The 27,050-nt window shown below is 39.2% G+C and overlaps 1 protein-coding gene across 1 annotated transcript in view; it reads right to left on the bottom strand.

The window, feature by feature from the left end:
* nck2a (NCK adaptor protein 2a) overlaps positions 1-27,050 on the bottom strand; it is a 77,805-nt gene that overhangs the window by 17,333 nt on the left and 33,422 nt on the right. The window contains exon 2 of the mRNA XM_055214645.2: positions 2,448-2,689. Coding sequence (XP_055070620.2) covers positions 2,448-2,673 — 226 coding nt within the window. The 5' untranslated portion in view covers positions 2,674-2,689. The remainder of the gene's footprint in view (positions 1-2,447; positions 2,690-27,050) is intronic.

The following is a 27,050-nucleotide window of genomic DNA, read 5'->3' on the forward strand; positions in this document are numbered from 1 at the left end:
TGTTTGCTTTGTGCTTTCAGCATGCACACAAAAAGCTTCCGTCCCAAGAGCCTTCCTTAGCGCCTTGAGATGACAGATTGAGCGCTGAAAGCAATAAGCTCCTGAGGGGTACAGGGAAGTAGGGCACGGCGACTGCAAGAGTGTCTCATTCATGTCAACAACTACCGATGCAGTACTGGACCTGCAAGAGCTCATTTTAGCTAATGACCCAACCAATCTTCAGCAGACACAAAAATCTGACTGCATAGTAGACGATCCTAAAAGATCTGGGGCCAGATTTACTAAAATTTTGAGAGCACAATCCTAAAAAAGCACCAATGGGAGTCGTAATATCTGCAGGTTATATACTAAAAAGGTGCAAATTAAGTAACACAGGCGCAACAGCTGATTTTCATAATGACCAACGCAATCTACTAAAGAGCAGAACAAATTAGTTCAGGGTCGCAAATAAGCAGAACTGATGCTCCTGCAGGTGCAGGTGATCTACTAACGCCTGATTAGCTTGAGTTCAGCACCACGGACATCACAGCTGAAAATTTGGTGTGTGAAATCCCAGCTAACGAAGCCATAGTAAACAGAAAATAACAGGAAGACAAAAAAATGAAGGTTTACAAGAAGTTTTAAAACACCTGCTATTGTGTGACTTCTCCTAGTGACTCCTTCCTAGTTTCCTACAGCAAATAAAAAATAACATGGTTTAAAAAAAACTATATTTTTTGTTAATATATGTCCTTTGGCATTCCAAATAAACCATTATGTGTAAAAAATCCTCTGCCTTGTACCATGCACTCTGTGATCTCTGCGTTGCCTCTCCTATCAGCAACAATTACAGCCATTTCAAGCACAAAATTATTTAAAGCCCTATTAGTTTTACAGGGGGACCTCTGAGAAAATCGTGCTTCTCAGAGGTCCTCTGTGTTTTTAATCCCGTCCGAATCTGCCATGTATGTGTTTTTCTCTGACGACCTCCGTAAAAATTCCAGAGCAATTTACCTACTGTTTTTCCGCCGAACTCAGAGGTCCTCTGAGAAATTTAATCCTGTCCCGATGCAAACGTCTGTGTTTGCCCGCAATATCTTTTGAAAACGCAGTTCATTTCGTGTTTTGGCCAACGTGATCTGCCGTAAGGTCTTACTAATGCGCGTATATTGTATTTCCTGAGTCCCATTAATTCAGATATGAATGTTTTTTTCGCATTCGGCAAAATAAAGTATTTAAATCAAGACGAGCTGAATATCATACACTGTTAAGACTAAACACTGTAATATCATTAACATTATAAGAAACTCCGTTCAAAGTTGTTTAACTCCGGAATGGTAATGTTAATTAAAGATATTTAATTTTATTAATCATTATTTCTTCATTTCTTTGTGTTTGTTATAAGCAGACAGTTATATAAAACACGTAGGCTAACATTACTTTAGTAGGATTTGTATATTTTATTTTGATTTGTTAAAAATTAAATTAATAAATTACATGTTCTGTCATAATTTTACATTTAAAGCAAAATATTTAACATTACAAACACGCGTATCCAGAGTACGTGCTACTGCAACGCCCAAATGCATGAAACAGACACTCGCATCTCTGGAATAGCCTGCATCATTTTAATCCCGTCCGAATAGGTACATAAAATCACAGACGTCCTGGGGGACACGCTGAAACTCAAACGTCGTTTTTTGGCGTTAAATAATGCCGCAAATAGCAGTAATATCAAACACGCAAACATTAGTAAATCGCATTGGGTGAATCATGTAAATAATCTCCTCCCATGAATTTTGCACTTGAAAGGGAAACTCCTTGAAATGCATATGGAATAAGGTCAGTCGCAGTAATAAGTAGACAACACCTTTACAACACTAATTATCCACTGCGTGTCATTAGTAAATCCCAACAGTAATTATTTAACAACAAAATTATGGCTTGGGCTGGCGTAAATCTGTTAAGCTGTTAGTAAATCTGGCCCCTGGTGTGGTCCTGAAGAAAGCTGACTATGGCAGCACATGGAGAATGAGACAGAGCAGTTGTAAGAATACAGATGGGAGAAGACAGTGACAGATATAAAGTCCAGTATTGCAGTTAAACAGAGCCAACGGGCTCAATTCTAAACACACTGTCTCATCTTTTTACTTTAAATTGCTCATTAGCTGGACAGGACAGAAAATAATGCAGTTTCCTAGTGTAATTGCAGCCAAAGAAGCACAATTTATGGTGTTATTGTCAGATTTTATTGGTAATGTGATCTATGTTACTGCACCACAAGCTTAGCTAACATTTCTGGAGATTTCAGGCTGTCCCCATTCGAAGCTGTACACGGCTATTGCCTACACAGAAAATAGGCACCCGAGGGGATTTTCAAGATGGCCACCGAGCAAAACGGTTTGCCTTAATAGGTCGGTGAGACTGCGAATCGATGTAGCGCTTCACTGAACTATGAATGTTCTTACCGAGTGTGTCCTTCAGGTTCTTCACTAGTGAGGTTTTCTTCAGACTGTTCTTGCGCTCCACGTAATTCGAGGGGACGTAGCCGGTGCGGTTGGATGCGTTGCGGACTCTCCACCAGGTCTTGGAATCATCCAGCAGCCACAGGCGCTCGTTCTTCCGGATGTCCAGTTCCTGGTCTTGCTGAGCTGTGTAGTCCCACTTTGCTATAACAATCACCTCCTCTGTCATCTTTCATCGAGTCCCACTGGAAGATAAGGGGGAGAGAAGTGAATTCAAGATGATGAAAGAGAAATCTTATGATCATAAATACTGGTAGTAATAAAAAGAAAATGTGTCCACAACCGAATCATTTAATAATGGGCACACTGACAAACTATTATATGTTAAATGCTCAGGAAAACGTACAGATAAGACAGAGAACTCACTTTAAATGTTTTTAAATTACTTTTTTGACAGAGATTCACACCTTCCCCTGCATTAAGACATTGAGTCAGGTCTTTCTGACAAATGCATGACTCAGACACGAGACAGACAAGATTACATATGCTCTATTTAACACAGTGTAATCGGCAGGTGAGCTCATACTCCCTCCACCCCACCCCATGCATATTAGAGAGAGAGAGAGAGAGAGAGAGAGAGAGATTTAAACCTATATCTGTTGATGTCATCCAGTATTTTGCATGTCGCAATATCAGAGAAAATAAATAAATACCCACCCTCCTATGCTATCCTGGCCTACTCACAACAAGCTTAAAAGAATGAATCAACTGATAGAACCGAGGATTAAGCGACAGAGTCGGAGTACTAAAGAGAAAGAGGGAGAGAAAGTGTCACATTATTCACAAAAGGTTAAAGCCACTTAATCCATGCAATTGCTCTCATTAAATAAACAGCTCAAAAACGCCATTAAAAATGACTGAGGCTGTCAAATGCTGGGCATAAGTTTTGGAAATACACAGACGCTCATGTTCCTTCCAGCAAAATGACAGAAACGATCGCAGGCAATTGCTAAACCCATAAATGAATAAGTAGGCGGCTTTATTGTCATGGCAGATTTTAAACACCTTGCTTGTTGCATGAGGAAGAGCTGCCGAAAGATTAAATATGCACTGAATAGTAATGGACTGATTAAGTATTGATGGTGTTTCGGGCAAGCACACTTAAAGCTATGTTTCCCTGCTGAGAGACGCTTTTGCAATGGCTACTGAGTCAAATGCACAGCCTTCAGGAGAGAGAAGAGACCTAGCAAGTCTAAAAGTGTGTAAATGGGTATGCATCAGCTTTCATTTCATGCTTTGCCTGCGACGCATAAGTGATGTAGATACCATATGCCGGGCTTCCTGATTTCAGGATGATGTAGAAAGACATGTTGAGAGGTGTTAAATCTATGTCATTTAAGTTTATGGTGTTAATCTACTTGTGTACAAAATCAGATAAAGACCTTTTAAGGAAAGTTATGGTCACTCTGGTCATATTTGCGATGCCTTCAGGCAGCTATTTCAGTCAGACCAAGTCCTATCTATTCGAAAATCACTCCAGTCACAACTAAACAACATCTATTCATGTAACATATATATCTATAGTATCAAACCTAACATTTACTGTAAGGGTGCACTTATATTAATTATACCTAACCCAACTGAACGTGCCAGATTGTCCCGAACATGCTGATGATGAGATTGTTTTGAAGAAAACAGGAAGTGAAGCACTCTTATAATAATGAAGCTAATTTTAATGTTAAATCTGAGTTGTTTGGGGGCAATGACACTGTCCTCTCACATGCCTATCATATTGACCCTTCGCTAGGCCAAACCGAAAACAGCCAGAGGCCAAACATGGTTTAGCAACCGTAACTAGGCCAAGGAGGGCTGTCAAGCTTTAGAGCGAGGGAAACATGCCGAAGTGTTGTGCGAATGGATTGTGTAAATCTGATATCCGGTATCCTAGAAGTCTGGACAGGGTGGCGGAATTTTTTCCCTTCCCGAAACCTAAAACCCAAAGGGAGAAATGCCGGAAGTGGATCAAGCAGTGTGGAAGACCTCATTCACAACTAAATGTCGGCAGGATTAAACAATAACACCTACGTTTGCTTAATGTTAGCTAGCTAGCTCAGCACATCATTGCTTGGAAAAAATGACAGTTCTTTGTTCATAATGCATATATTTGAACGTAAAATAAGATGATTAAAGGCAAGACGGAGGCTGACTGACATAAAATAAAAAATATTTTAGCATTTTGTTAATGGATGCCTACGGCTGAGTACCCCAAACCAATCGCAAGTCCCCCGCGGTTAGTTCTATAAGCGAGAGAATGTTATCATTGCAAAGTGGTCAGGCTGATGTCTTGTGCTTATTCCACACGACTTATAGATAAGCTGTTTGATTTATAATGATTAGATTATTTTCACAAATTTTACTTACCCAACTGGGAATGAACAAAGCTCAATTTTTGAGGCGGCTCCTGCCTGCGCATTTGACCAATAGGCTTTAGGTTAAATTTTGATTAAATTATTTTCTAATCGGTTGCGTATTATGTTGTGGAATATGGATATATCCCTCGAATGCATACTGCAGTACCTTTTGTCTTGCTCTCTCAGATATTTCACCTGATTACCAAAAATTACTAATTATCTCATTGGGAATGTCTGAGACGGGTGCATACATACTGTAATAGACTTGCCAGGCATGAAAGCTTGACAGGCATAGGAACAGTAACTAAGGAGGGCGGGTCATGCCACTCAGACATTCACATAAACCTGCTGCGTGCATCAGAAGTTTTTACCGTGGGTTCACACAAGCGGCATTTGAGGCGTCAAATTTGAGTGTACCGCGTCTAGTTTGCCGCTTAAACATTTTGAGTTTGCTCGCTAAGCCGTGCGTGAAATTCTAGTCATCGAGACATTCACAGGGATATTTGCTAAATAGGAGGGGCTTCTGTGACTGCGCTCGCTTTCTGTAATCACGTCACTACTAGAGCAAGCTTCTGATTGGTAACAATTTTTCAACTCCCTCGTTTGCCGCGGCAACGTTGAATTTGCGCGAACTAGACATGCGAATGATTGCGTCTACAGTGCCGCGCTAAATGCCTCATTTGTGCCGAGAGACCTCCAGACGCACGTCAAAGTCTTCACATTGACTTAACATTGAAATCACTCGCGCTTGACACCTCTACGGTGGCTGGTGTGAACGCAGCATTACAAAGGCAGATAAAGGTGAGTGGTCGCGCAAAGTGGTCTGCTTTGTGAACACGCTGCGTGTTACAAGCACTATACGGAGCAATCAAACTAATTAAACAAACCAGGCTTTGGGGGTCAATCGTGCTTAGTTCAGTTTGGATAACGTGAGTGCGCCCCTACATAAATGATGCTTATTAAGCTCAAGTTGAGTTACAAAAACTTTTTACGTCGCATCAGCTACTGCACAAGCGCAATGGTTGACGATTACGTAACAACAATTTGCACAGAGCTCATCCCCCCCAAAATCATTTGTCTTTAATGATTAACTCTTGTTTATTAGAAGGTGGGACCTTCTTCTCTAGAGCGGTTATATTGAGTGATTATAGGCCATCTGGTATTAAAATGCGTTTTGGTCGATTGGACCACAAGTGCATGGACGAAGTGAAATACAGGTGTAAACGGGGTGCAAAGCATTTTGAGATTGTCTACTTTCTAACACATTCAGAGGTAGTCGAAAACACAATCTGCAAGCAAAAGCAAAACCAGTGTGACTTGTAATTATAGATCTTGAACTCAGACATAAAAAATAAATCCTTTTCCCATTTTTGTTTCATCTCTTTAATAAGACGATAATTCTTACATTAAAACCACTTGCCCTAGAGCGCACAACTCAAGAAACGCTTCCCGCATGCAATTACGGCACATTAAAGATTTCATTACCACCGGTGAGATGAATATCCACGCTGGGCTACATTTGATAAACGCATATGTAGTAGCTCAAAGGAAGAATTAGTTTCTCTAAAAGCGGTCTTCAAATGACAGTTCAATTAGTAAAGAGGCTGGCTAAAACATCACGGCTGCTCTATAAAAATGTGCTGTGGTTTAATCCGGTCATCCTACATTACTGGCCGTGTGCCTCAGATTTATCCATTACCGGAAATGTGACCTCACTCTACAGTACGTGTTTTGGTACAGAGAGCGAAAGGGAGCACGGAGATTACAGAGATCCTCTCTCAGGCAAATGGAGGGGAGAAAATCTTTGTGCCGAAGCCTCTGTCGAGTAATCCAGGCAGATCAATTTGAAATGTTAACAGAATTTTCCAGGTTTTTACACCTCCTTGTATCAGGCCAACCAAATATAATGGCACTTTCCCAAAAAGCACTGCAACAGAGCGAATAAGCATAGAAAAATGTCTTAAGTACCATCTGCTGAGATAAAATTAACAACAATTGAAGGCTGTCATGAGAAAAAAAACTCAGCTGCAGCACGTTTGTAGAATGAAATGTGGAAAGATTTACATATACTAATCATACATCTACTAATAAAGCACTGCATTGGCATCATCTCTCATTGTTTCTATAGAACCGGACAGAATTGCAGACACTGTGTCTGAAGATGCTGTTCAAAGGTCAGCGTTTATCAACGTCCCCTCTCTCTCCTGTTCAGAAAACTGAGGATGTCTCTGTCCCAGTAGCGCAGTGATAGATGACACCCATTTCACTAATCTGGACCGCCTCTCATAATATCCACACATCTTAGCCTGCCTCCTTCTTAACGAGGACTGTTAGGAAGACAGATAGATCTGCCAAGGGAAAGCTGATCAATCCTCACAGCTCAGATGCCGGAAAGCCGTTTGGTAATTATCAATCTTACCCCACTCACTGTCGGCTTATGCTCACTTACACACGTGTACACGAGAAGTCTTTTAGCCCACAAGAAACAATTAGCGGGTTTTAAACATTTCACACCCCAGGCAGAATAAAAATTTGCACAAGGTTCCCATAAACTGTTCAGACTATAAAATCTTTTACAGCCAGCGGCCCTGACAATTTTTTTCAGGGCGTTCGAGTGTATAATGTTTGCACAGAGCCAAAGAGCAGGAAGGCACTCTGTGACCTTGAATTGATCCATCCTCAGTCAAGATGTGTTCCCAATCCCATAGTCCAAAAACTCTTAGCACTCCCACACTCCTGCACTCTGGGGACTAAAAGCATTTAATACGACTAATACATCCGCTGGGCAAACGTCCAGTTCGCATTGGCTTAACCCAGCTAAACATGTCTCGCACGCACAAAGCTGTTTGTTTAACGCCAAATGTCTGTTTAAAAAGTTACAGATTATATGAATATAAATTATGAATATTTTTAATATGACTATGTTTTGCAACACATGTAGTTCTTATTAACATGTCCTTAGAAGATATAGTTTAGGAAACGCCTCAACTGTATTTTTATTGATGAGTAAAATGAAGTACAAATTAGGGATGTTAACAATTAATCGATCTTCGATTAATTGTCGATAAGAATTAAATCGATAAAAATTAACGATTGTCGACAAAGCAAGCACGTGTGTCCGGCGCCTGCGCAAAGCACATACACAGCTGGTGAAAAAATTAAACAAGCGCGAAGAAGTTAAACTAGCCATGATCACAACGATGCTTGGTGCCAAACACTCACTTGGGGGCTTTATAACCTCATTCGAGACGAGGCTGGCTGCTAACGCAAGGAAATGGCATCCGCAGTGGATCTGAGAGGTTCCGATGCCGAAAATCTAAACACAGTTAGGATACTGAAAGCAAAGACCCTCTTCAGGGAAGCCTGCAAGATTAGCATAGCAACGCTGCTAACGCTGCTTTACACAGGGAAGGAGACCAGAAGCCGTTTTTAATAAACAGATTAAAATGTAAAACTTACATTCTGGCAAGAAACTGTTAAATGTAAACTGTAACTGACTGTCGTTACACTCTGAACGCCCACAACATATATCATTGATCATCATCATTACTGGCTGAGGCGCTACACGCTAAACGGATTTTCTAATGGAAGGTTGAAGTCTTCATAATAAGCATCTTTGCTGAAAGTACGCCGCAGGTCTAAAGCTGAGGTGACGACGGGAAAAATGCCCTTTGTGTGCTTCTTGGATATAATTACAACAGGCGGTGTATCAATGACTCGGAACGCGAGGTGAACAACTAGACAAATAACACTTGATGATAATGAAAACTTATTTTGTCATGGACGCACGGACTTTCATCCGACTGTGCGGAGTGCCCGTTATGAGGCGGAGTTTACTGTGTCTATTAGTCATTATATTTCATTACGAGATTCAATTGATGATTTTTATCAAAACACCAACTACATTGACTTATTTTACAATCCCACTAGCATGTTATTTAGACAAAATAAAAACTTTTAATTCGCGTGAGGAAGCTGGCATTTTTACGCACACTTTTATGTCATTGGCTATATGCCACTGCTGTAATGGCTTATTGCACTATTACTGTTAACGATTATTCGATTGATTGATCGTTAATTTAAATGATCATCGAATATGGGAAATTGCATATTTTGACATCCCTAGTACAAATATAGACTTTTGCTCACATATTTGAAGGAGATCTATGGGCCAGATTTACTAACCGGGGCAAATTAGCTTGAGAGCGCAATTTCAAAAAAGTGCTATTGGGAGTGGTAATATCGGCTGGTTGTTTACTAAAAAGGCTTAAATTTATATAACACAGGCACAACAGCTCATTTCCATAATGACCAAGCAATCTACTAAGAGCAGCGCAAATTAGTTCAGGGTCGCAAATAAGCAGCGCTGATGCTCCTTAGGTGCGGGTGATCTAACACCTGATGCGCTTGAGTTCAGTACCACGGACATTGCAGCTGAAAATGCGGGATGTGAAATCCCAGCTAATGAAGCAATAGTACACTGAAAAGAATTGGAGGACAAAAACTTCTGAAACACCTGGTATTGTGTGACTACTACTAGTCTTTAATTTCCTCTATCAAATAAAAAATAACATGGCTTGGCAAAGGAAATATGGCATTCCAAAAAAACTGTGCCATGTACTCTGATCTCTGTGATGCCTCCTCCTATAAGCAACAATTGCAGCCATTTCTAGCGCCAAATGGTTTAAGACATGCTTTTTTCAGTGTTAAATAAAGGCGCAAATACCAGTTATATCACACGCGCAAAGATTAGTAAACTACGTGAAGTTGCATGAATCATTTAAATACTCCCAAAAATTGCATGAAAGATCTAATTTAAACCCGTACATGCATTTTGCGACACATGAGGTACAATAAATAAGAAATAAGGTTATGCTGGGGTTAGCATCTTGAGTAACATTTAAGACAGTTTGTTGACCCTGATACACTTTAAGTTAAAACAACAGAGAACCACAGAATTTCCTGAGCTATAAAAAGTAACTTTTAGCAATAAAACAAATTCCTCTGGGTGGTTTTGATTTATTTCCCTGTCCTGGCATCTGTCTGTTCCAAAATCCGTCTGATTTCTCAAAAAGACCACACTGCGTTTCTTTTTCAATTTTTCTGGTTCAGAGAGGATGATGAAGGTGAAACGATGTAACATAAATGACAAATACAACAGCACAAGAGAGATCAAAAAAGTTTACAGACGGTACCCCGACTTTCACAGAATGCAGCTGGCCTGGCTTGTCTCCTCAGTGGGAATTTCAAGAGGGAATTGCCGGAAAGATTTTTTTGGCCGTATCAGCACTCTACAGAGACTCAAGTTCTTACCCAGCACAAAAACACTGCACAGTGGGAACAAAAAGAAAAGGGGGAGGTGAGGTAAGTGAAAAGACCCAACAGAATCTTCAGTGCGGCATTCAAGTCGAGGACGACCTACCCCATCATCTCGCTTTCATTGCCCCATTTCATTGGATTTTAGTCATGGCCGTAGCAACGGGGCGCAACCATATTCATCTCCACCCAGAAAACATCTCCTGGCACTAGCACTGAACCATTCATGAACTTTCAGCTGGGTTCCACAATTAGGCTAATGTGGTGGAGTGTGGAGCAGGGGAAAGAGTACATTTGCCTTCGTGTAAAATGGTTGGAATAATCAAGTCAAGACCTTTACTAGGCAGAGACATGTGTTTTTCCATTGCTCATGTTAATGATTAGACCAAACCAGCAGTCTGCCCAATGCACACCTCCTCTGTTATTCTTTACAGGACGATGAACTTTCACACGTACCTATCTGAGAAATCTAAGATGTTTGTTACATTATACAACAGAGAGATGGAGGAGCAGCTTAAAACAGAAAGTGGCGAGCAGGATGCATGCTTTGACAACATTATGGCAAAACATATTTCAGACCAGTTATTTGTGAAAATGAGAGACTGGGAGGATGATGAAACAGCACTGACTGTCAACACCAGTCGTGTTGAGAAGGCGGCAATCGCCAAATTCTACACGTGGGCAAGAACTACATGAAGCGATATTTAAACTTTACAGTCTGACAGAAACATGCTGAAACCGGCTGAAACCATAAACATGAATGTAGGGCTGTCGCTTGCGATTCTCATGCATGTTTCATCGGTAAAGCCGGTTCGGTGATTAGTATTTTAAATCGCCATCAGCTGCTTTCAGATGGAGTGGCATTCACTATACAGAGCCGTAGTTGACAGACAAGTTAGGCAAAATTGGGTTTCAAACCGAGGAAAAATCGACTCCGATCTGAAAGCAGCTGGTGGTAATTTACTACTAATCACAGAACCGGCTTTACTGATGAAACATGTATGAGAATGTGTGTGAGTTAAGGCAGATTTATAGTCGTGCGTAGGTTCTACGCCGGAGCTAATGCGTAGGCTATCCGTAGCCTGTGCGTAGCTCTGCGTAGCCTGACGCGCACCTCGCAAACGTTTTAACAGCGCGTCAGTTCTACGCGGACCGCAAGCGCTCCGATTGGTCTACCAGAACCCCTCCCATCAGGTAAAAAACCTGCGTCATAGGTATTTCCGTTTGCGATGGTGAAAACAAAGAATGGCCAAGTTGAAGAATGATTTAACTCAAACTGCATCAAAAGTCACTGTTTATTTACTTCCATCATTGCTGGTCTTCTCAAACAAGTTGCTGTTTCTTCTTCGTTTGTGGCTTAACTTGCAAAGTTTCTTCTTCTTTGGCGTTCGCGCTGCTACTGTGGTTACACGCGTGGTTACTGCCTACCAGCAGCCTGCGCGCGTGTTTGCAAAAGGTAGTCAATTCCCATAGACAACCATGTTAAAAATGCCCAAATTTACAGTAGAAAATAATATGTTTACAGCCTGGTCTCTATAGCTAATTTTGCCCTTCGTGACAACTGTGAGGGGGGTGAATTTTTTTTTAACTCATCCGTTTAAATTATATTAAGCCTTAAACTTCTGCATAATTAAGGGCGTGGCCACTTGAGTGAGGTGTGAACGGCCACTGCTGTCACTAGAATCGAGCTTCACCCACGTCCCGCCCCCCCCATTTTCGCTTATCTGCGAGTGATTCGCGATGACGCGCAGCCAAGATGGCGACCGCTTACTTTAAGCTTCAAAAACGATTTTCAAAAACCAATGTGTGACATCACGGACACTTCATCAGTCTATGGGACACACCTAGACAGGTAAAATCCTAATTCTTAATACCCACAATTTTTAAAATGGAAGTATAAGAAAAAGACAATAAATCCTTTTTGGTATAGTAATTTTCATTTTCCTGTCATTTTCCTTAAAACAAAGCATTAGTAAAATAAACATTTTAAAGAAGCTTCCTTAGCTGTTAGATGTTTGAAGTAAACCAAGCTACTTATCCTGTTGTATTAACTGATAGACAGCCACGACACACATGGCCAGTATGAATGTGTTGCTTGCGCGTCCGTGAAAGCAAAGCACAATGAACGTGAGCTTCATCCGTGCTTTAAACGCGCACTTGCACATCAATTAAAATCAAACCGTGTGAACGTTTAAACAGCCTGTTTAAAGTGCAGCTGAAGCTTGGGAGTGAACCAATGAAAATTGAAACCCACGGTTTAAAAATCTCCCTTTACATAAGGACTGTTCTGACTGTTCCCCACATATTTCAATGTTCCAGTAAGCCTTTTGTTAAAGGTTTAATAGACAGAACAATCGTTACAAGTTAGTAATGAGATGTGGGTGCTTGAATCGAGATTTTGATATTTTTACAATGAATCGTGCAGCCCTATGCCAGTGTTTCCCATACATAGGCTTTACTTGGGCGGTGCGCCCAGGTAAATTGCGACCCGCCCAGGTAAAAAAAATCACTTTACGAATTTCCGTATTTTCTGAACTCGACTGGATGACCCATGTTTTGGAGAGAGCGAGAGAGAGAGAGCGCGCGAGCGAGAGAGCGCGCGCGAGAGATATAAAGGTGGGGGCCGGGTGACCGCGTGAAGATGATGCACGCGTCATAAACTCATCATCCAGCGCGGCAAACTGGATCAACTGCAGCACATACTGAGGTAACTGAGCAGCCAGGGAACTACACTGTGTACTGTGTACACTGTGTACACACTGTGTACTTATGTGCATATGTGTTTATAGCATCCAAGTTGGCTTCATTTTGCGTGCAAGCACGTTGTGTCTCTCCCGTTGAGTGTCCGTTCACGTGCTCTCTGTTTCTCAATGAATTGGGTGCGACGCGAAGCAACCTCAGTTTCACATTGTATCCTTTCATGTTTCTGAACTTGAGCAGAGTTTTACCATTAGAGGTCTTTCTTCACTGAGGACGCGGGACCCGTACGGTTCCGGGTTTATATTTTAAATGATCAGCCGGGTCGGTCCTAGTTCATTACTTCGGGTCCCAAGTCTGATTAATATTGTGTGTAAAACCCGAGTCGATCGGAGAACGGCCGCTAGCGCAAAGCTCGAGTGCTGTTTCAGCGTGCCTCCGGTTTCTTTGGCGATAACAGCTGGCTCTTGTCACGACCACGCACCGCTTCATTTTTTCTTTATCCCATTTTTTTATAATCTTACAATTAATAGACCATATCTTCACTAAAATCTAAACAGTTTGCACAGAGATTGTAGCAAAAAGCAGTGCTAATACTGAATGAGCAAAGCTCTAGCTGACTCAGGATATAAAAAACGCAAAGCTGTAATGTAAAGTCTGTCATCGGGACAGCAAGTAGACTTTTAAATCTGAAATAATGAGTGGATTAAGCTTTTTTAATCGGCAAAAGAGAAATAGAAAGCAGAAGCAGTAAAAGTGCCTAACTAGAAATTATTAACATTATAACATCAGTCACATTTATAATCTATAGACCTGCACTGTCTATTAATATACTGTACATAGTATTGTATATAATTGAGTTTGATAAAAGGGGTCATCAAATTGCTTCATATATCAGTGCAAAAACATAAAGTGTTTTCGTGGTGCTTTAACAAACAGTGTCAGCTTTGTTTATGGCAAAGAAAGTTTGGGGTGGTTAGATTAATGAACTATAATGTGAAATTAATATTAATGTTTAATAAATCAAAGTGTTGTGTTGTGTCACACATTATTAGTTCTTTGTCACATGTATAGTAGACCATTTTTTGTCGGTGGATATAATGATTGCCCTTTTCACGAGCTACCACCACAAGTAAATTTCAGATCTGTGGGAAACACTGTATGCTAAATATTCAATGCATCCCTAGATGTATGTGCATTTTGGAGCTTCAAAACGTTAATCCACATTCGATAGCATTACAAAGCCAAGAAGACCCATATTTATTATTTAATTTATAAAGAAAAATTTACATGTCAGGGACTTAAATTGCTTAAATCTGTCAAAAAAGTCATGTAAATTTGAATGTTGTCGCCAGCTTTTAAAAAAACAAATGCACAAGGCTGTTTCACATAGGTTTCGCTGCATACTATGCCTAAAACATGCCTATGCCGTGCCTAAACCCATGTCTCACAGCCTCTTAAACTTTACTGTTTGAAAATGTAGCTCAGACTACCTACATATCCCAGGAGCCCTGTTACAACAAGGGCACGTTTGCCGCATCAGCTGAAATCCAGAGTAGTTGACAGTGTTCTCCTAAAGCCCAAGAAGCAGAAAACGGGCTGGGATTGTTGGGCATAAAGTCTCTTATGAGGTTAGCGGTTGCGCCTCTTCAGTATGCAATAAAAGGAAATGAAGAACTCTTTGACTGCTTGGTGGCGTCAGGCAAGAGGCCTTGATGTGACAGCCATTAAACCATATGGCTAATGGTAAACAGATCTCCATAGAGGGTCTGATTTCTTTTCAAATGTTCTTTCAACAAGAAACAAAACTACAGCAACTAACCGAACCAATTTACTGTGCAAAATCTTTTAAAAGCCACAGCGCAGAATGACTTTAAGCTGTGACTGTCAGCATGTCTCCGGGTGATTCTTCTTACAAATAACAACCTTGTTTGTGTCACAACCAAATCAGTTTCTGTCATCACTTTGCATAATGAAAACAATGTGAATTAAGACATGGAAACCAGTTTGTCTTTGATGTCATTTCTCTACGATGTTCCGGCACTGCTTTTTCCACAAATGAATTCCGCATTGTTCGGCAAACAATCTTTTCATTGTTTAACATACATCTCAGACCACTGAGTAATAATCTAAAGAACCTCCTGATCCTGAAATGACCCTTGAACTCTGACATATTAAGACAAAAACCCACACAAATAACCCACACACCATTGGATAAAGCGATTTTATACAGCTTCCATACAAGACCATCATCATACAGTACCCGTTGATCTCCTAGGGCTGCAGGATATCGTTTTAGGTCAGTGCAGATTAGTCTTGTTAAAATTGCAATCTAAGTCAAATGGTCAGCCTCTGATTTTCTGGTATACATGTGAATATTCTGGAATCTTCTTCACAGATCTGTGGGTAACCTCCATCTATGTCATAGGTCTGACAGCTCTCGCATTCATTTCCCCAGGACAGACTACCACGCACAAATCCGTTTTCCCGCTCACTCATGCTTTTCCTTTCTTAACCCCCTCTCCTTATATAGGCCTTTGTTAGCTGGTTTCCATGGTTGTGGTGATCAAGCCTGCTCTTTGGAAATGGACAGACAGGCGGACGGGTGTCAATGCATTCAAGCTTCACAGAGAGATGAGGATGAGCCCATACAAACTGAAACAAAAGAGTTTGCCATCCCCAGCACAGCAGAGATATATTGAACAGGTGGTCCTGAAAAGCAAATGGCTCAGTTTGGACTTCTTTCAAAAGGTCTGAATGCTCTGTAAAAATCAGATGCTGCAGAATTCTTTTCTATCAGAGCTTTACACCTAAAGTCCAGATCACATTTAATAATTTACTGGTACAAGGGCTGGACCATACAACTAAAATCTGCACAAATAAAATTAAATGTTGCTTATGAAAATAATCGTAAGCCTCAGACCTACTATAGTTTTAAACAAATTAATGGAAATAAATCTAGTTTAAACCAAATATAATGTTTACTTCTTTTGCTTTAGAAACACTATTATTTCTTATGGTACATTTGCATGGAAAAGGCTTGTCTGAATAATTGGTTGGCTCACACTAGGTTATTTGCATAAGGTGATCTGATTGGCTGACACACGCATTGGCACTTGAAAGTGGAGAAATTTTCAACTTCTGCCGCGAGGGATGGCAGTGATGCGACGCTGACAGACCCACAATTCAGTTCAGCAACGCATGACATCACCCATTAAAAGTAAATGAGAAGCGTTAACTTTTGAAATACTTGCGGAGGCAAAATCATCACAATATAGCTACATTTCAGCCAGCAAATTCATTGTTTATATTATGGATGCTCCAATCGATCGGTATTGGCCGATAATGGCATTGAATGACTCGATCGGGGCTCGCTAAATCTGCCGATCTCGTAAACCGATCTTTCTGTTTACTTTTGTCATCAAAAAGGTCCAGTCAACAGCGCCACGCGTCTTTACATCCCCATCAAACAGCATATACAACACATATCTATCGCTGACAATTGCATCCTCATGTCAAAAGTTTGTTATTTGCATGCGCACGCACACACACCAGCCTGTCATTAGTGCATGTCTACAGTGCGATCTCTCTCAAGTCTTAAAGCTGCAGTATCCTATTCATCTCTCAATAAAAATGTGCGACCTGCAAATTTGATTTTCTCTGTTTGCTTTTATAGAGATATGTTTATTTTCTATAAGGGCGCGTTTTAGTCTTCGTCTTCACATACCCATCAAAAAGCATATACATCTAACGCGGACATTGCATCTTCATGCTGAACGTTTTTTTTTTTTTGCATGCGTTTTAAAGTTTTGATAGTTTAAACTTTCATTTGACGTGCAGCTGCTCCTGTTTGCGGCGTGTATACCCAATGTACGCACACAGACACAGCCTGTCATTCAGCACGTATACAGAGCAAAGATCCCTCTTACGTATTAAAGCTACAGTAACCCAATTTATTTGTCAATAATATTAAAAAAAAAAAATCACTCTCTGCTCTGAATAACTGTTTTACTTTATAAGAATGCATCTATATTTAATTAATACACTAAGGCACTTTTCACAGGCATAACCATTTTAAAAAGCATATTAAATTGCTCTTTGTATAATTAGTTTTTGTTGTGTTTTTTATTAGATTTTTTTAATAAAACAGTAATATATACCTGATTGAATAATATAACAAAGGCAACGTCTGTGATATTACTTTATCTAGAAAAAGAGTTAACAGTTACAGTCATCAAAGAGCTTACATATTAGCTTAAAGAATCAGTATCGAGCATTGGTATTGGCCGATCATGAAAAAAACGGCACTTGGTATCTGCAGCAAAAATCCTGACCGGAGCATTCCTAGCTATTATTATGAATATTATGATTATTATTATTATGAATGACAATGCAATGCTCAATATGGCTGCTGTGGCGATTGAAGTTACGCCTTCCAGTTAAAAGAGCCAATCATCAATTGATAAAGATAAAGATGATTCTCTGTGGGTGGGGCCCTGTACAAGGAGATCAACCTGTGCACATTTGCAATAGCTGAAACTTTACTTAAAAGTGAGGTAACCATTGAGTTCAAATGCTTTCAAATAAGTTTTTGACCTTCAGTTTCCATTGCTATACCCTCCAAATAGCACTTTTTACTTCCTAAGCTATACAGTGAATCCTTTGATAATAAGAAGACCTCCCGCTGCTAAAACTCTTTCAAACGACTCATAATTCTCTCATGTTCTTTGTTTGGCTGCTCCTCAGAGTAAAGTTATGTCATTTTTGTTTCTCTTTACTCTGTGAGAGTTTGTGAGCTCAACATTATCCTCACACACAAAAACAAACTGGAAAAAAGTGAGAATAGCAGCTTTGAAGTGCAAGCCGTGTTGTTTGTCTTCTCCCTGCAGAAATGAAAGCAGAGCGGATGTTATGTATCTCTATGTGCTGTGCATTCACAAATGTCACGAAGAGGTCAAACACATCCACATTTGCTCTTTGGAATGCTCTTGACTTTAGCTCCACTTCTGTGGATGCATATCACACAGGGCTCAACGCAAATATTTTTTATGCTGGCCCAGTCGGGCCATGGGTTCAGGTTTTCACTTGCCCTGCCAAAATTTTCACTGGCCCACCAAAAAAAAGCAGAAAATAAATTTAAGTGACAGAGGGCAAAGCACTGGCACAATACTGTTTACTGGCACGAGCGTCTCTCATGTTGGCCCGGGGCCATCTGCAGTTCTTTATGTTGAGCCCTGATAGTTTTGAATCTAGTATGTCCTGTTCTGCAACTGACAACTGACCTCATGCCTGACGAGATGAAACTGATTCTGTCTGAAAATTTTGGAATGCAGACTTGAATAAATACATTTGTTTTTCAGCCGTTCGACCAAAAAAACAATCGCAGTGGAGCTGCATTAAACACGCTTGCATTTGAACACTCAGCGTGTATTGCGCATTCAGCTCATACGTTCTTCCCTCTCTCTGCTGTTTATATTCTCAGCATTTCAAAGTCTCTAATGAAATCTCATCCCAATTCATCCCCTGGGGGTGTTTTCCATGGGAATCTGAAAGGAATCTTTCAGCTGTGGTGCAACTGCTGACTTAAAGGAATAATTTACCAAAAATATGAAACTTTTCTCATAATTCACATAACCTCATGCCATCCAAGTAGACGTATATGAATTTTCTTTAGATAAACACAAACAAACCATTTTATATTAAAATGGCTGTATTTTATCTCATACAGCACACAAAAAGATGAAGCTCCAAAAAGCACATCCATCCATCATTAAAGAAATCCAAATCACTCCAATGTGTTAATAAATGAAGAGCTCAGATGCAAAACCATCTAAGTGCATCTGACATGTTTTCCTGTATATTGGCACTGTTTTTAACCAAACTCTTAAATGGTTCTGCCAACAAAGCGGTACTTTTGGCCGAAATGAGTTTTTTTATATTTCCGGCCGAATAATTTCGTTGCACATTTGGTGCATCCCTAATATTAAGATAAGGGTCAATGACGTGACGTTAATTATTTTGTGTCCGTATGGTTCAGTTAAATGAAAAAGGGGTTAACATTTCAAAATAAATTTTCAGATTACTTGCATACATTATCTTTTTTGAAAACCAAGTCTAAAATTTCTGGTTTTATTTCTTTTTTAAAGAAAATTTGGGGGATAATTGCCAAAATGTCAATGTGGTGTAACCGGTCTGTGTCAATTGGTGTAACTAGTATTTTTTAATGAAAATATAAATATATTCATAAGAAAATGTGGAATAAAATATAATCATCTAGTTTAGCGTAATATGGTTTTTTTACATAAATTTTTACATCATTTGTCAAAGATTATTTAGAAAACAGAGCTGTTTGCAGCATATGTCAGGACAAATATTACAAAAACACATTAAAATTTACATTTAGAAATAACTAATAAAATGATATTTTAAAATGATTTTTTTATGATTACGCTTACATGCCACAAGGTGGGTAAAATATTTAATGTTTCTCATTCTTTGGCGCAATTGGCGGTTACATCATTTGACATTGTCAGGTCCATTCAGTCTTAACTTTCATAAAAATGGTGCAAATGTAATTTTTTATTGCGTAAAGTTAACATAAATACACTATATGGATTGAAATAAACCTGATGCCTGCTTTTAAAACATTTTTTTTAAATAATTTTAAATTTTTCATCTTGCCAAACCATTTTTGTGACTGACCCATAAACTATTCAAATTTATTTGTAAAACTGAATAATAGAATTGTTTCTATAGAGAATTTATTTTTTATTTAATCTTACCCCCTTCAATGTAGAGGCAAAAATTTTGAAACATTAACCGCATTACATTTTGTTAGATTCATGCTATAAAAAAATATTGACCAAGGAATAAGTAAAATAAACGTTATTCCAGAAATATCTCTGAAAACTTCTCAATATCTTGGGCAATTTTGTTTCTGATGTAAATTCATCTTGATAGAGGATATTTATATTTACAGCAAGTGAGGTTTTTAGTTTATACTAAGCCTGAAGTAAAACAAAACAACTCAACTGAAGTGTTACTCAGGAGACATTATGATACAATCTCAAGCAAAATCCAACTGTGATCAAAGGGATATGTGGTGGACCAAATATGCCAGCTGTGCCCTGCAGCAATGCATGCATAATAAACAAACATGCTGAACAGCACACGTACAAAATCAAATCATCTACTGTACAGTGTCAGCATCACAAAGCAGGTACAGACAAAAATACAAAATCCCCTGCAGCAGGGAAAACCATTTAAAGACAGGACATGATGACACAAAAGTCTGGTGTCTCATTACAGTCTCATTTACCTCGTGCAAACGTTTGACCCTACGTTCACTACAGGCCATGCCTATGACAAATGTCCGATGTGACTTTCACAGTGCCCGAGGCAAACCAGCGTTTTCAAGTCTGCATGACTCTTACTGTCAGCTACAGTTACAACCTGCACAAATGCAGTGCTAGAGAAGGGTTTTACCACCTGTCAAAACAAACATGCCCGGCACACATGTCCGCTGAGTCAAACCAGAAGAAATCTCTGTCAGACTGTACAACGAAATCTTTTACAAGACATAGGTCAGCCCTCAAACCTCTTTTTGTACTTGTACATGGTTTATTGCATTTACAAGCACAGGAAACAACAAATATTTGCTTTGGATTTTTCTTGGCTTCAGTCTGAATAATTATTTCAATATTTTTGGCATTGGGGATTGCATCCTTTCCTTTTTTTTTGCATTTGTTGCATTCTAAGTGCTGTTTTTTAAGGAATTAAAACGTACTTTAATTCTTTGATCCTTGTACTTTTATTCTCTCCAGCAGTGCTACGCAATGCAGTTTTTAGTTGAAGCCCATTAATAAACATGGACCCTAAACTTTAAGTCCAATTTATACTTCTCTGTTGAGTGTACGATGTAGTCTATGCATAGACGCAAACCCTAAAATTCTACACAGACCACAAGCGCTGTGATTGGTCTGCTAGAACTCCTCCCACAGGTAAAAAAAAACCGCATCACCTTTTGTCACACGATTTCTGCCTAATTCTAATTGTAATGTATAATGTCTAATTCTCATACATTTTTTGTGATTATTTAAATTAAATCTTTTGCAAGGTTTACCTAGCAGTGAATATTAATACACATAACACATATTTAAAAGATATCCATCCATCATTAAAGAAATCTAAATTACTCCAATGTGTTAATAAATGAAGAGCTCAGATGCAAAACCATCTAAGTGCATCTGACATGTTTTCTTGTATATTAGCACTGTTTTTAACCAAACTCTTAAATGGTTCTGCCAACAAAGCGGTACTTTTGGCCGAAATGAGTTTTTTTATATTTCCGGCCGAATAATTTCGTTGCACATTTGGTGCATCCCTAATAGTAAGATAAGGGTCAATGACGTGACGTTAATTATTTTGTGTCCGTATGGTTCAGTTAAATGTAAAAGGGGTTAACATTTCAAAATAAATTTACAGATTACTTGCATATATTCTCTTTTTTGAAAACCAAGTCTAAAATTTCTGGTTTTATTTCTTTTTTAAAGAAAATTTGGGGGATAATTGCCAAAATGTCAATGTTGTGTAACCGGTCTGTGTCAATTGGTGTAACTAGTATTTTTTTTATGAAAATATAAATATATTCATAAGAAAATGTGGAATCAAATATAATCATCTAGTTTAGTGTATTTTTTTTACATACATTTTTACATCATTTGTCAAAGATTATTTAGAAAACAGAGCTGTTTGCAGCATATGTCAGGACAAATATTACAAAAACACAAGCACAGGAAACAACAAATTTTTGCTTTGGATTTTTCTTGGCTTCAGTCTGAATAATTATTTCAATATTTTTGGCATTGGAGATTGCATCCTTTCCTTTTTTTTTGCATTTTGTTGCATCCTAAGTGCTGTTTTTCAAGGAATTAAAACGTACTTTAATTCTTTGATCCTTATACCTTTATTCTTTCCAGCAGTGCTACGCAATGCAGTTTTTTAGTTGAAGCCCATTAATAAACATGGACCCTAAACTTTAAGTCCAATTTATACGTCTCTGTTGAGTGTTAGTTCATACTGCTTATCAAATTTCGCAGCATTTCTTTAAATGCCGTTTTATCCACTGTATTGAATGGTTTTGCAATGTATCGCATTACAGTACACTGTCAGTTAAAGAACGCCATCTAATACAGGAGTCTGGTTTATACAGGCGCTACAGCTCCCCCTTGTGTATTTTAGAGAGATGTGCAATCAATATGGTGATTTGAAATCATCGCGATGAAGTCAAACAATCACGATGAGACGATTATTTAATCCTTGTAACAGCCCTATTTATCACAACAATCTGCTTTATCACAACAAGCTGCTTTTGCCTTGATACTGTAGGTTACACCAGTAGCATGCATGTGGACATTGCCTACTAGTAATCTTCATGTGTAACTGCAGGCCAACGCAAACAACGATGCAGAAGAATAAATTAAATCTGGTGTGTAGCCTAATATACATATATCTTCTTTAATTCCTCAGGGCTTCCTTAAGACTAAAGGGCTTATTTTTATGCGTAGGTCCTACGGCGTAGAGTTGACACCGTAGGCTACATGACAGTTTTCATTTATACTCCTTTTCATTTATTTCAATTATCGATGTGTAATAACAGGCAGTATGCGTTTAACCCACAAAAGCCAAAAAAGAAGCAACTTGCCCAGTAAACCCACAAATGAAAAAGAAGACCAAATGAAAAAAAGTATCAGCCTGTGTATGTTATTTGAGTGATAGAGGGAAACAGACAGAATAGACATCACATCTCAACATGCCCCATCTTTGTCATTACCGTTATAAGCAGAAATCCGGATGCGGTCTGCGTACACTGTCAAAAATAAAGGTACGAAGCTGTCACTGGGGCAGTACCCTTTAAAAAAGGTCCTAATTTGTACCATTTAGGTACAAATATGTACCTTTAAAGGTACATTTTGGCAGTTCAATGTACTAATATGCACTCTTTGGGTACAAAGGTGTACCTTTTTGAAAGGGTACTGTCCCAGTAACAAATTTTGTACATTTATTTCTGAGAGTGTAGCATTATATTTTGGGAGAAATGCACATCAGGCTATGCCGTAGGCTACTGGGGTTCCCATCTCTGCGTAGGCTATGCTGTACAATCGATGGAGAAGTATAAAGCCTGCTTAACTGTGTACACACTGACTAGTAAATTTGGAAAATATGTAGATGCCATGCATACAGTGAGCACAATCTGTCACTAGAAACTGAAATATTTTGGAAGCTTAACTAACATTTAAAATCACACTGTGTTTTTCAATTTAATGCTGGAGGAACAACAGTCTGCTCTTGTTGCAGTCATTTCCACATAGCAAATCCTCAAGCAAATATTAAAGCTTCGCTGTACTTTGAAAAGGGCAAAACATATTACTAGATCTATCACGTCTTATTGCAAAGATGTTTACTGTTGCACTAGTGCATCGGGAATCATTCTGTAATCAAATTGTGAATACAATCCAATTTTAAGGTGCCTCAAGATTTAAACCCCTACAGTAATATAGTGAAGATGGAAATCTTCAGATATCTAGCCTACACTCTTAAAAATAAAGGTGCTGGAAAGTAACACAGATCCCATAGAAGAACCATTTTTGGTTTCTCAAAGAACCATTCAGTCAATGTTGAAGAACCATTTCTTTCTCATCTTTTATAATCTGAAGAACCCATTTTTTAAACAGAAAGGTTCTTTAGATGTTAAAGGTTGTTTATTGAACCATTCAGCTAAAATTTGATTATATTTTTTAATTGTTGTTTATATGTCTATGTGGTGTTTGTATGGTACGATTTAAGACAAGCCATGTGCAAATTCATTATTCAACACCACTGCTGAGTATTTTCTCCATAAATTGGAGACAAATCTCATTCCCATGGTTTAAAATTGTCACCAATAAAACCACAGTTAAAACGCGTGGATCAGGAGTTTGAGTCATTAATATTATGTATGGAATGGATGTCGCATTGACTTAGTGTTCAAATGTGGTGCTTACACCTGTTAACAAACCCGCAGTTCACGTATGCATTGTGTGAAACGGTACTCAGCAGTTATGTGTCTGAAACTGCTGAATGTAACATCTATTTACATATATATCTATGTCCAAGGTGGTGTGAAAGAGTAGAGGCCGGGACTAATTTGCATATTCATAGATTCGTGAATACTGAATAAGGCAATGGTGTAGAGTTCCATTCAAGCTGTTTTAAAGCATGAAGAAAGTACTGTGACAGGTAATATATTTTAATATGAGACTTCATACACACAATGATTACATGTCGATGAAGTAAAAAGTATGGTAACTAGACTGGCCTGAAAATGTAATTTAGGCTTTTGTGTGGGTTTGTGTGTCATCCAACTGCAACCAATGACTGTCTCTCTCTTCCCTATGGGCAACATATTCACTGCACCCTTACACTACAGCTTTTATGGATATACGGGTAATATATGCCCCCACACACACATTAAAACAAACACACATCTCTCACAGCTCTAAATCAGAACAGGCACGTCTCTTCCCACACACAGGGTAAAAAAGCCCACAGTCTATTCCAAAATACAAATCCACAGAAAATAGGATACCTGCCTTCCCCAGCCAAAACATGAACAAACACCCTTTGGTGTTTGTTCATACAGTGTATTGTGGACCCGAACAAGGATATGGCCACTAAACAGAGAGACAGCTACGATCAAAGGTGGAACTTGAATCCGAGCACAATATCATGAGCACGAGCTCTGGGGATGAAGATGAGCGAGGGCCGGCAGCCGTGAGAGGCTGTGAAGAATTCATTCGAGAAGATTGAAGGCATCTATATCCCAGGCTGGGGTAATGAAAAAGGGCTTGTGAACATGAGTTTTCTGGCTGGCAGAAAGGCGCCTGTCAGCAATGAGAAAGGAAAGGATGTTTTCTGGAGTCTGGCGTGATCATGACAGTGCTGTAATGGCTGTAAATGTCAATACGGCCATAAATCTCTATCTAACAGAAGCACTGCACATCCAGCTGCATTTATATTACACTACACTGGGATGCAAAAAGTGGCATACCGCAAATTTGGGTGTTCACAGAAAAGCAGTAATGCAAGAATGTATGCAATGCGGGGAATTGGTGGTGCCTGTCTAGGACACCAGAGACAATATAAGGGGTATAAGACAGACCACTTGTATAAAATCAAAAATAAATGTTGGTCTTTGTTAAAAGAAAAATCATAGTAGCATTCATTCACTTGTATTTTTGTGTTTTGTAGAGGAGAGGGTTTTGTGGCCGACTTCAAATAACTCCTGTGTGGTGTCCGACAGCTGCCCAGTCTGACCCCTTCTCAATTAAACATCTGTTTGATGGTTTACATCTCCCGTAAGACCCCTTGTACTGGTAGGTTTAGCTCTCTTCATCTTCGTTTCATATTCAGGTCTCTTGAGGCACAGCAGTGCACATCTGTGCAGTTTTTTCCATCACGGTCCCTCTGAGACATCCATATAGAGGGTCTCCGTTTTTTTTCTCATTGCTCCATGTCGGGCAAAATCCCAGGCCGTATGGGTAATTTCTTTAATAGGCCAGCTTGCGTTCCACAGAGAGCTTTGCCAATAACCCTCATATAATTTATATGCATAAGGTTGGCCAAGATGAAAGAATATTCATGTCTTCTTAATAACCGGATGTGAAGAATTAATCGAATCGCACATCCGACCAATTAAAGGCGGGTTACGGGTTTGAAGAAATGGATGAAATGTAGATGTATGCAATGTATGCGCGACAGCAGGAGGTAATGCTGTGCGCTGCGTTGCTTTTCTCATGAAATTACATTCCCTGTTCATTTTAACACACTTGGCACTGGTCTATCCACAGTGTCAGTAGTACAAAGTACCCGAGGACTGTATGACTGCATAGTTTATTTACGTTGGACCCATAAGACAGACAGTTGGCTTAAGTGATTCTGGACATGCAGGACGGTGTTGAGAAAATCTTGATATCATGACAAACGCTCTCGGATTGTACATTTAGATTATTTAGTATGCAAGGTAAAGAGGGCAGATTCACAGATGGATGTCAACATCTTGTCAACTGAGGATATCCGCAGGACGGTTTCCAGTAGACTGTCAACACTGTAAAGAATACATATGGAAAAGCACCGCTATGCAGATGTGCATATGGAACAGATTGTAATGAGCAGGAGTCAGAAGTGCTGTTTATTCACACTGAATGTATCCTTCACCTTCCCTTTGTGCTGCAGAACTGCCTATGTGATCGCTGCTGAATTATTCTCTTTGATGAACCTTAACACATACACACACACACAGTGTCTGCAGACATATTCACAGTGTTGACAACTGAAGCTGTGGATCGTATGATTGATTAAATCAGTGAACCATAGCCTGGTTATTATTACAGATTTACGTGAAACTTTTTCTTAATGTCAATAAAAAAGAATCCGAAATTATGCCGTTTTTATCGTAACCGATGCAATACTACTAAACCTTTTTTTTTCTCTCGCAGTAAGTAATTCAAAAAGTTATGGTAACAGATGTTGGAAGGTTTACATATATCGCAGCCACTGAACTAGTTATAATTGTTTTATCAAAGGAAATGCAGGCGTATTTTCTAGGCATAACATACCATGTATAAGTAGTTTCTAGGATGTTATAGTACGTAATTTTGTATCTTTAAAGAATGATCATGTGACATTTACGCACATTAGGTGACCTGTAGTTGTAAAAACTGTTTTTATGAATGTTTTGCCAAATATTCCTTTTTAGGATATATGAGAGTTTTTCCGAAATAGACGATATCCATTTGCACATTTGTACAATTACAGGCTGGGTGATATTGACCCAAATTCATATCTCAGTAATTTGGGGATAGTGGCAATATACGATACATATCTTCTTATTTTTAACAAAGTGGTATAAATGTTTACATGCAAGCCAAAACCTCATGTTAGATCTCTTACCGTGGGTTCACACCAGCCGCGTTTCAAATGCATTTGCGCGTCTAGAGCGAAGTAGACGCGTGGAAAAAGCAAGCATTTGACGCGCGTCAGAGGTGAAATCTGCTTGTTGTAGGAGGGGCAAGTGCTATGCGGTTGTCTGTTTGCAAGATGGCTGATGTTGATCGTGCATTCATCCAGAGAGTTACTGGTTTGT

Source organism: Misgurnus anguillicaudatus, chromosome 17 (genome assembly GCF_027580225.2).
Source record: "Misgurnus anguillicaudatus chromosome 17, ASM2758022v2, whole genome shotgun sequence".
In the NCBI taxonomy this organism is placed as follows: domain Eukaryota; kingdom Metazoa; phylum Chordata; class Actinopteri; order Cypriniformes; family Cobitidae; genus Misgurnus; species Misgurnus anguillicaudatus.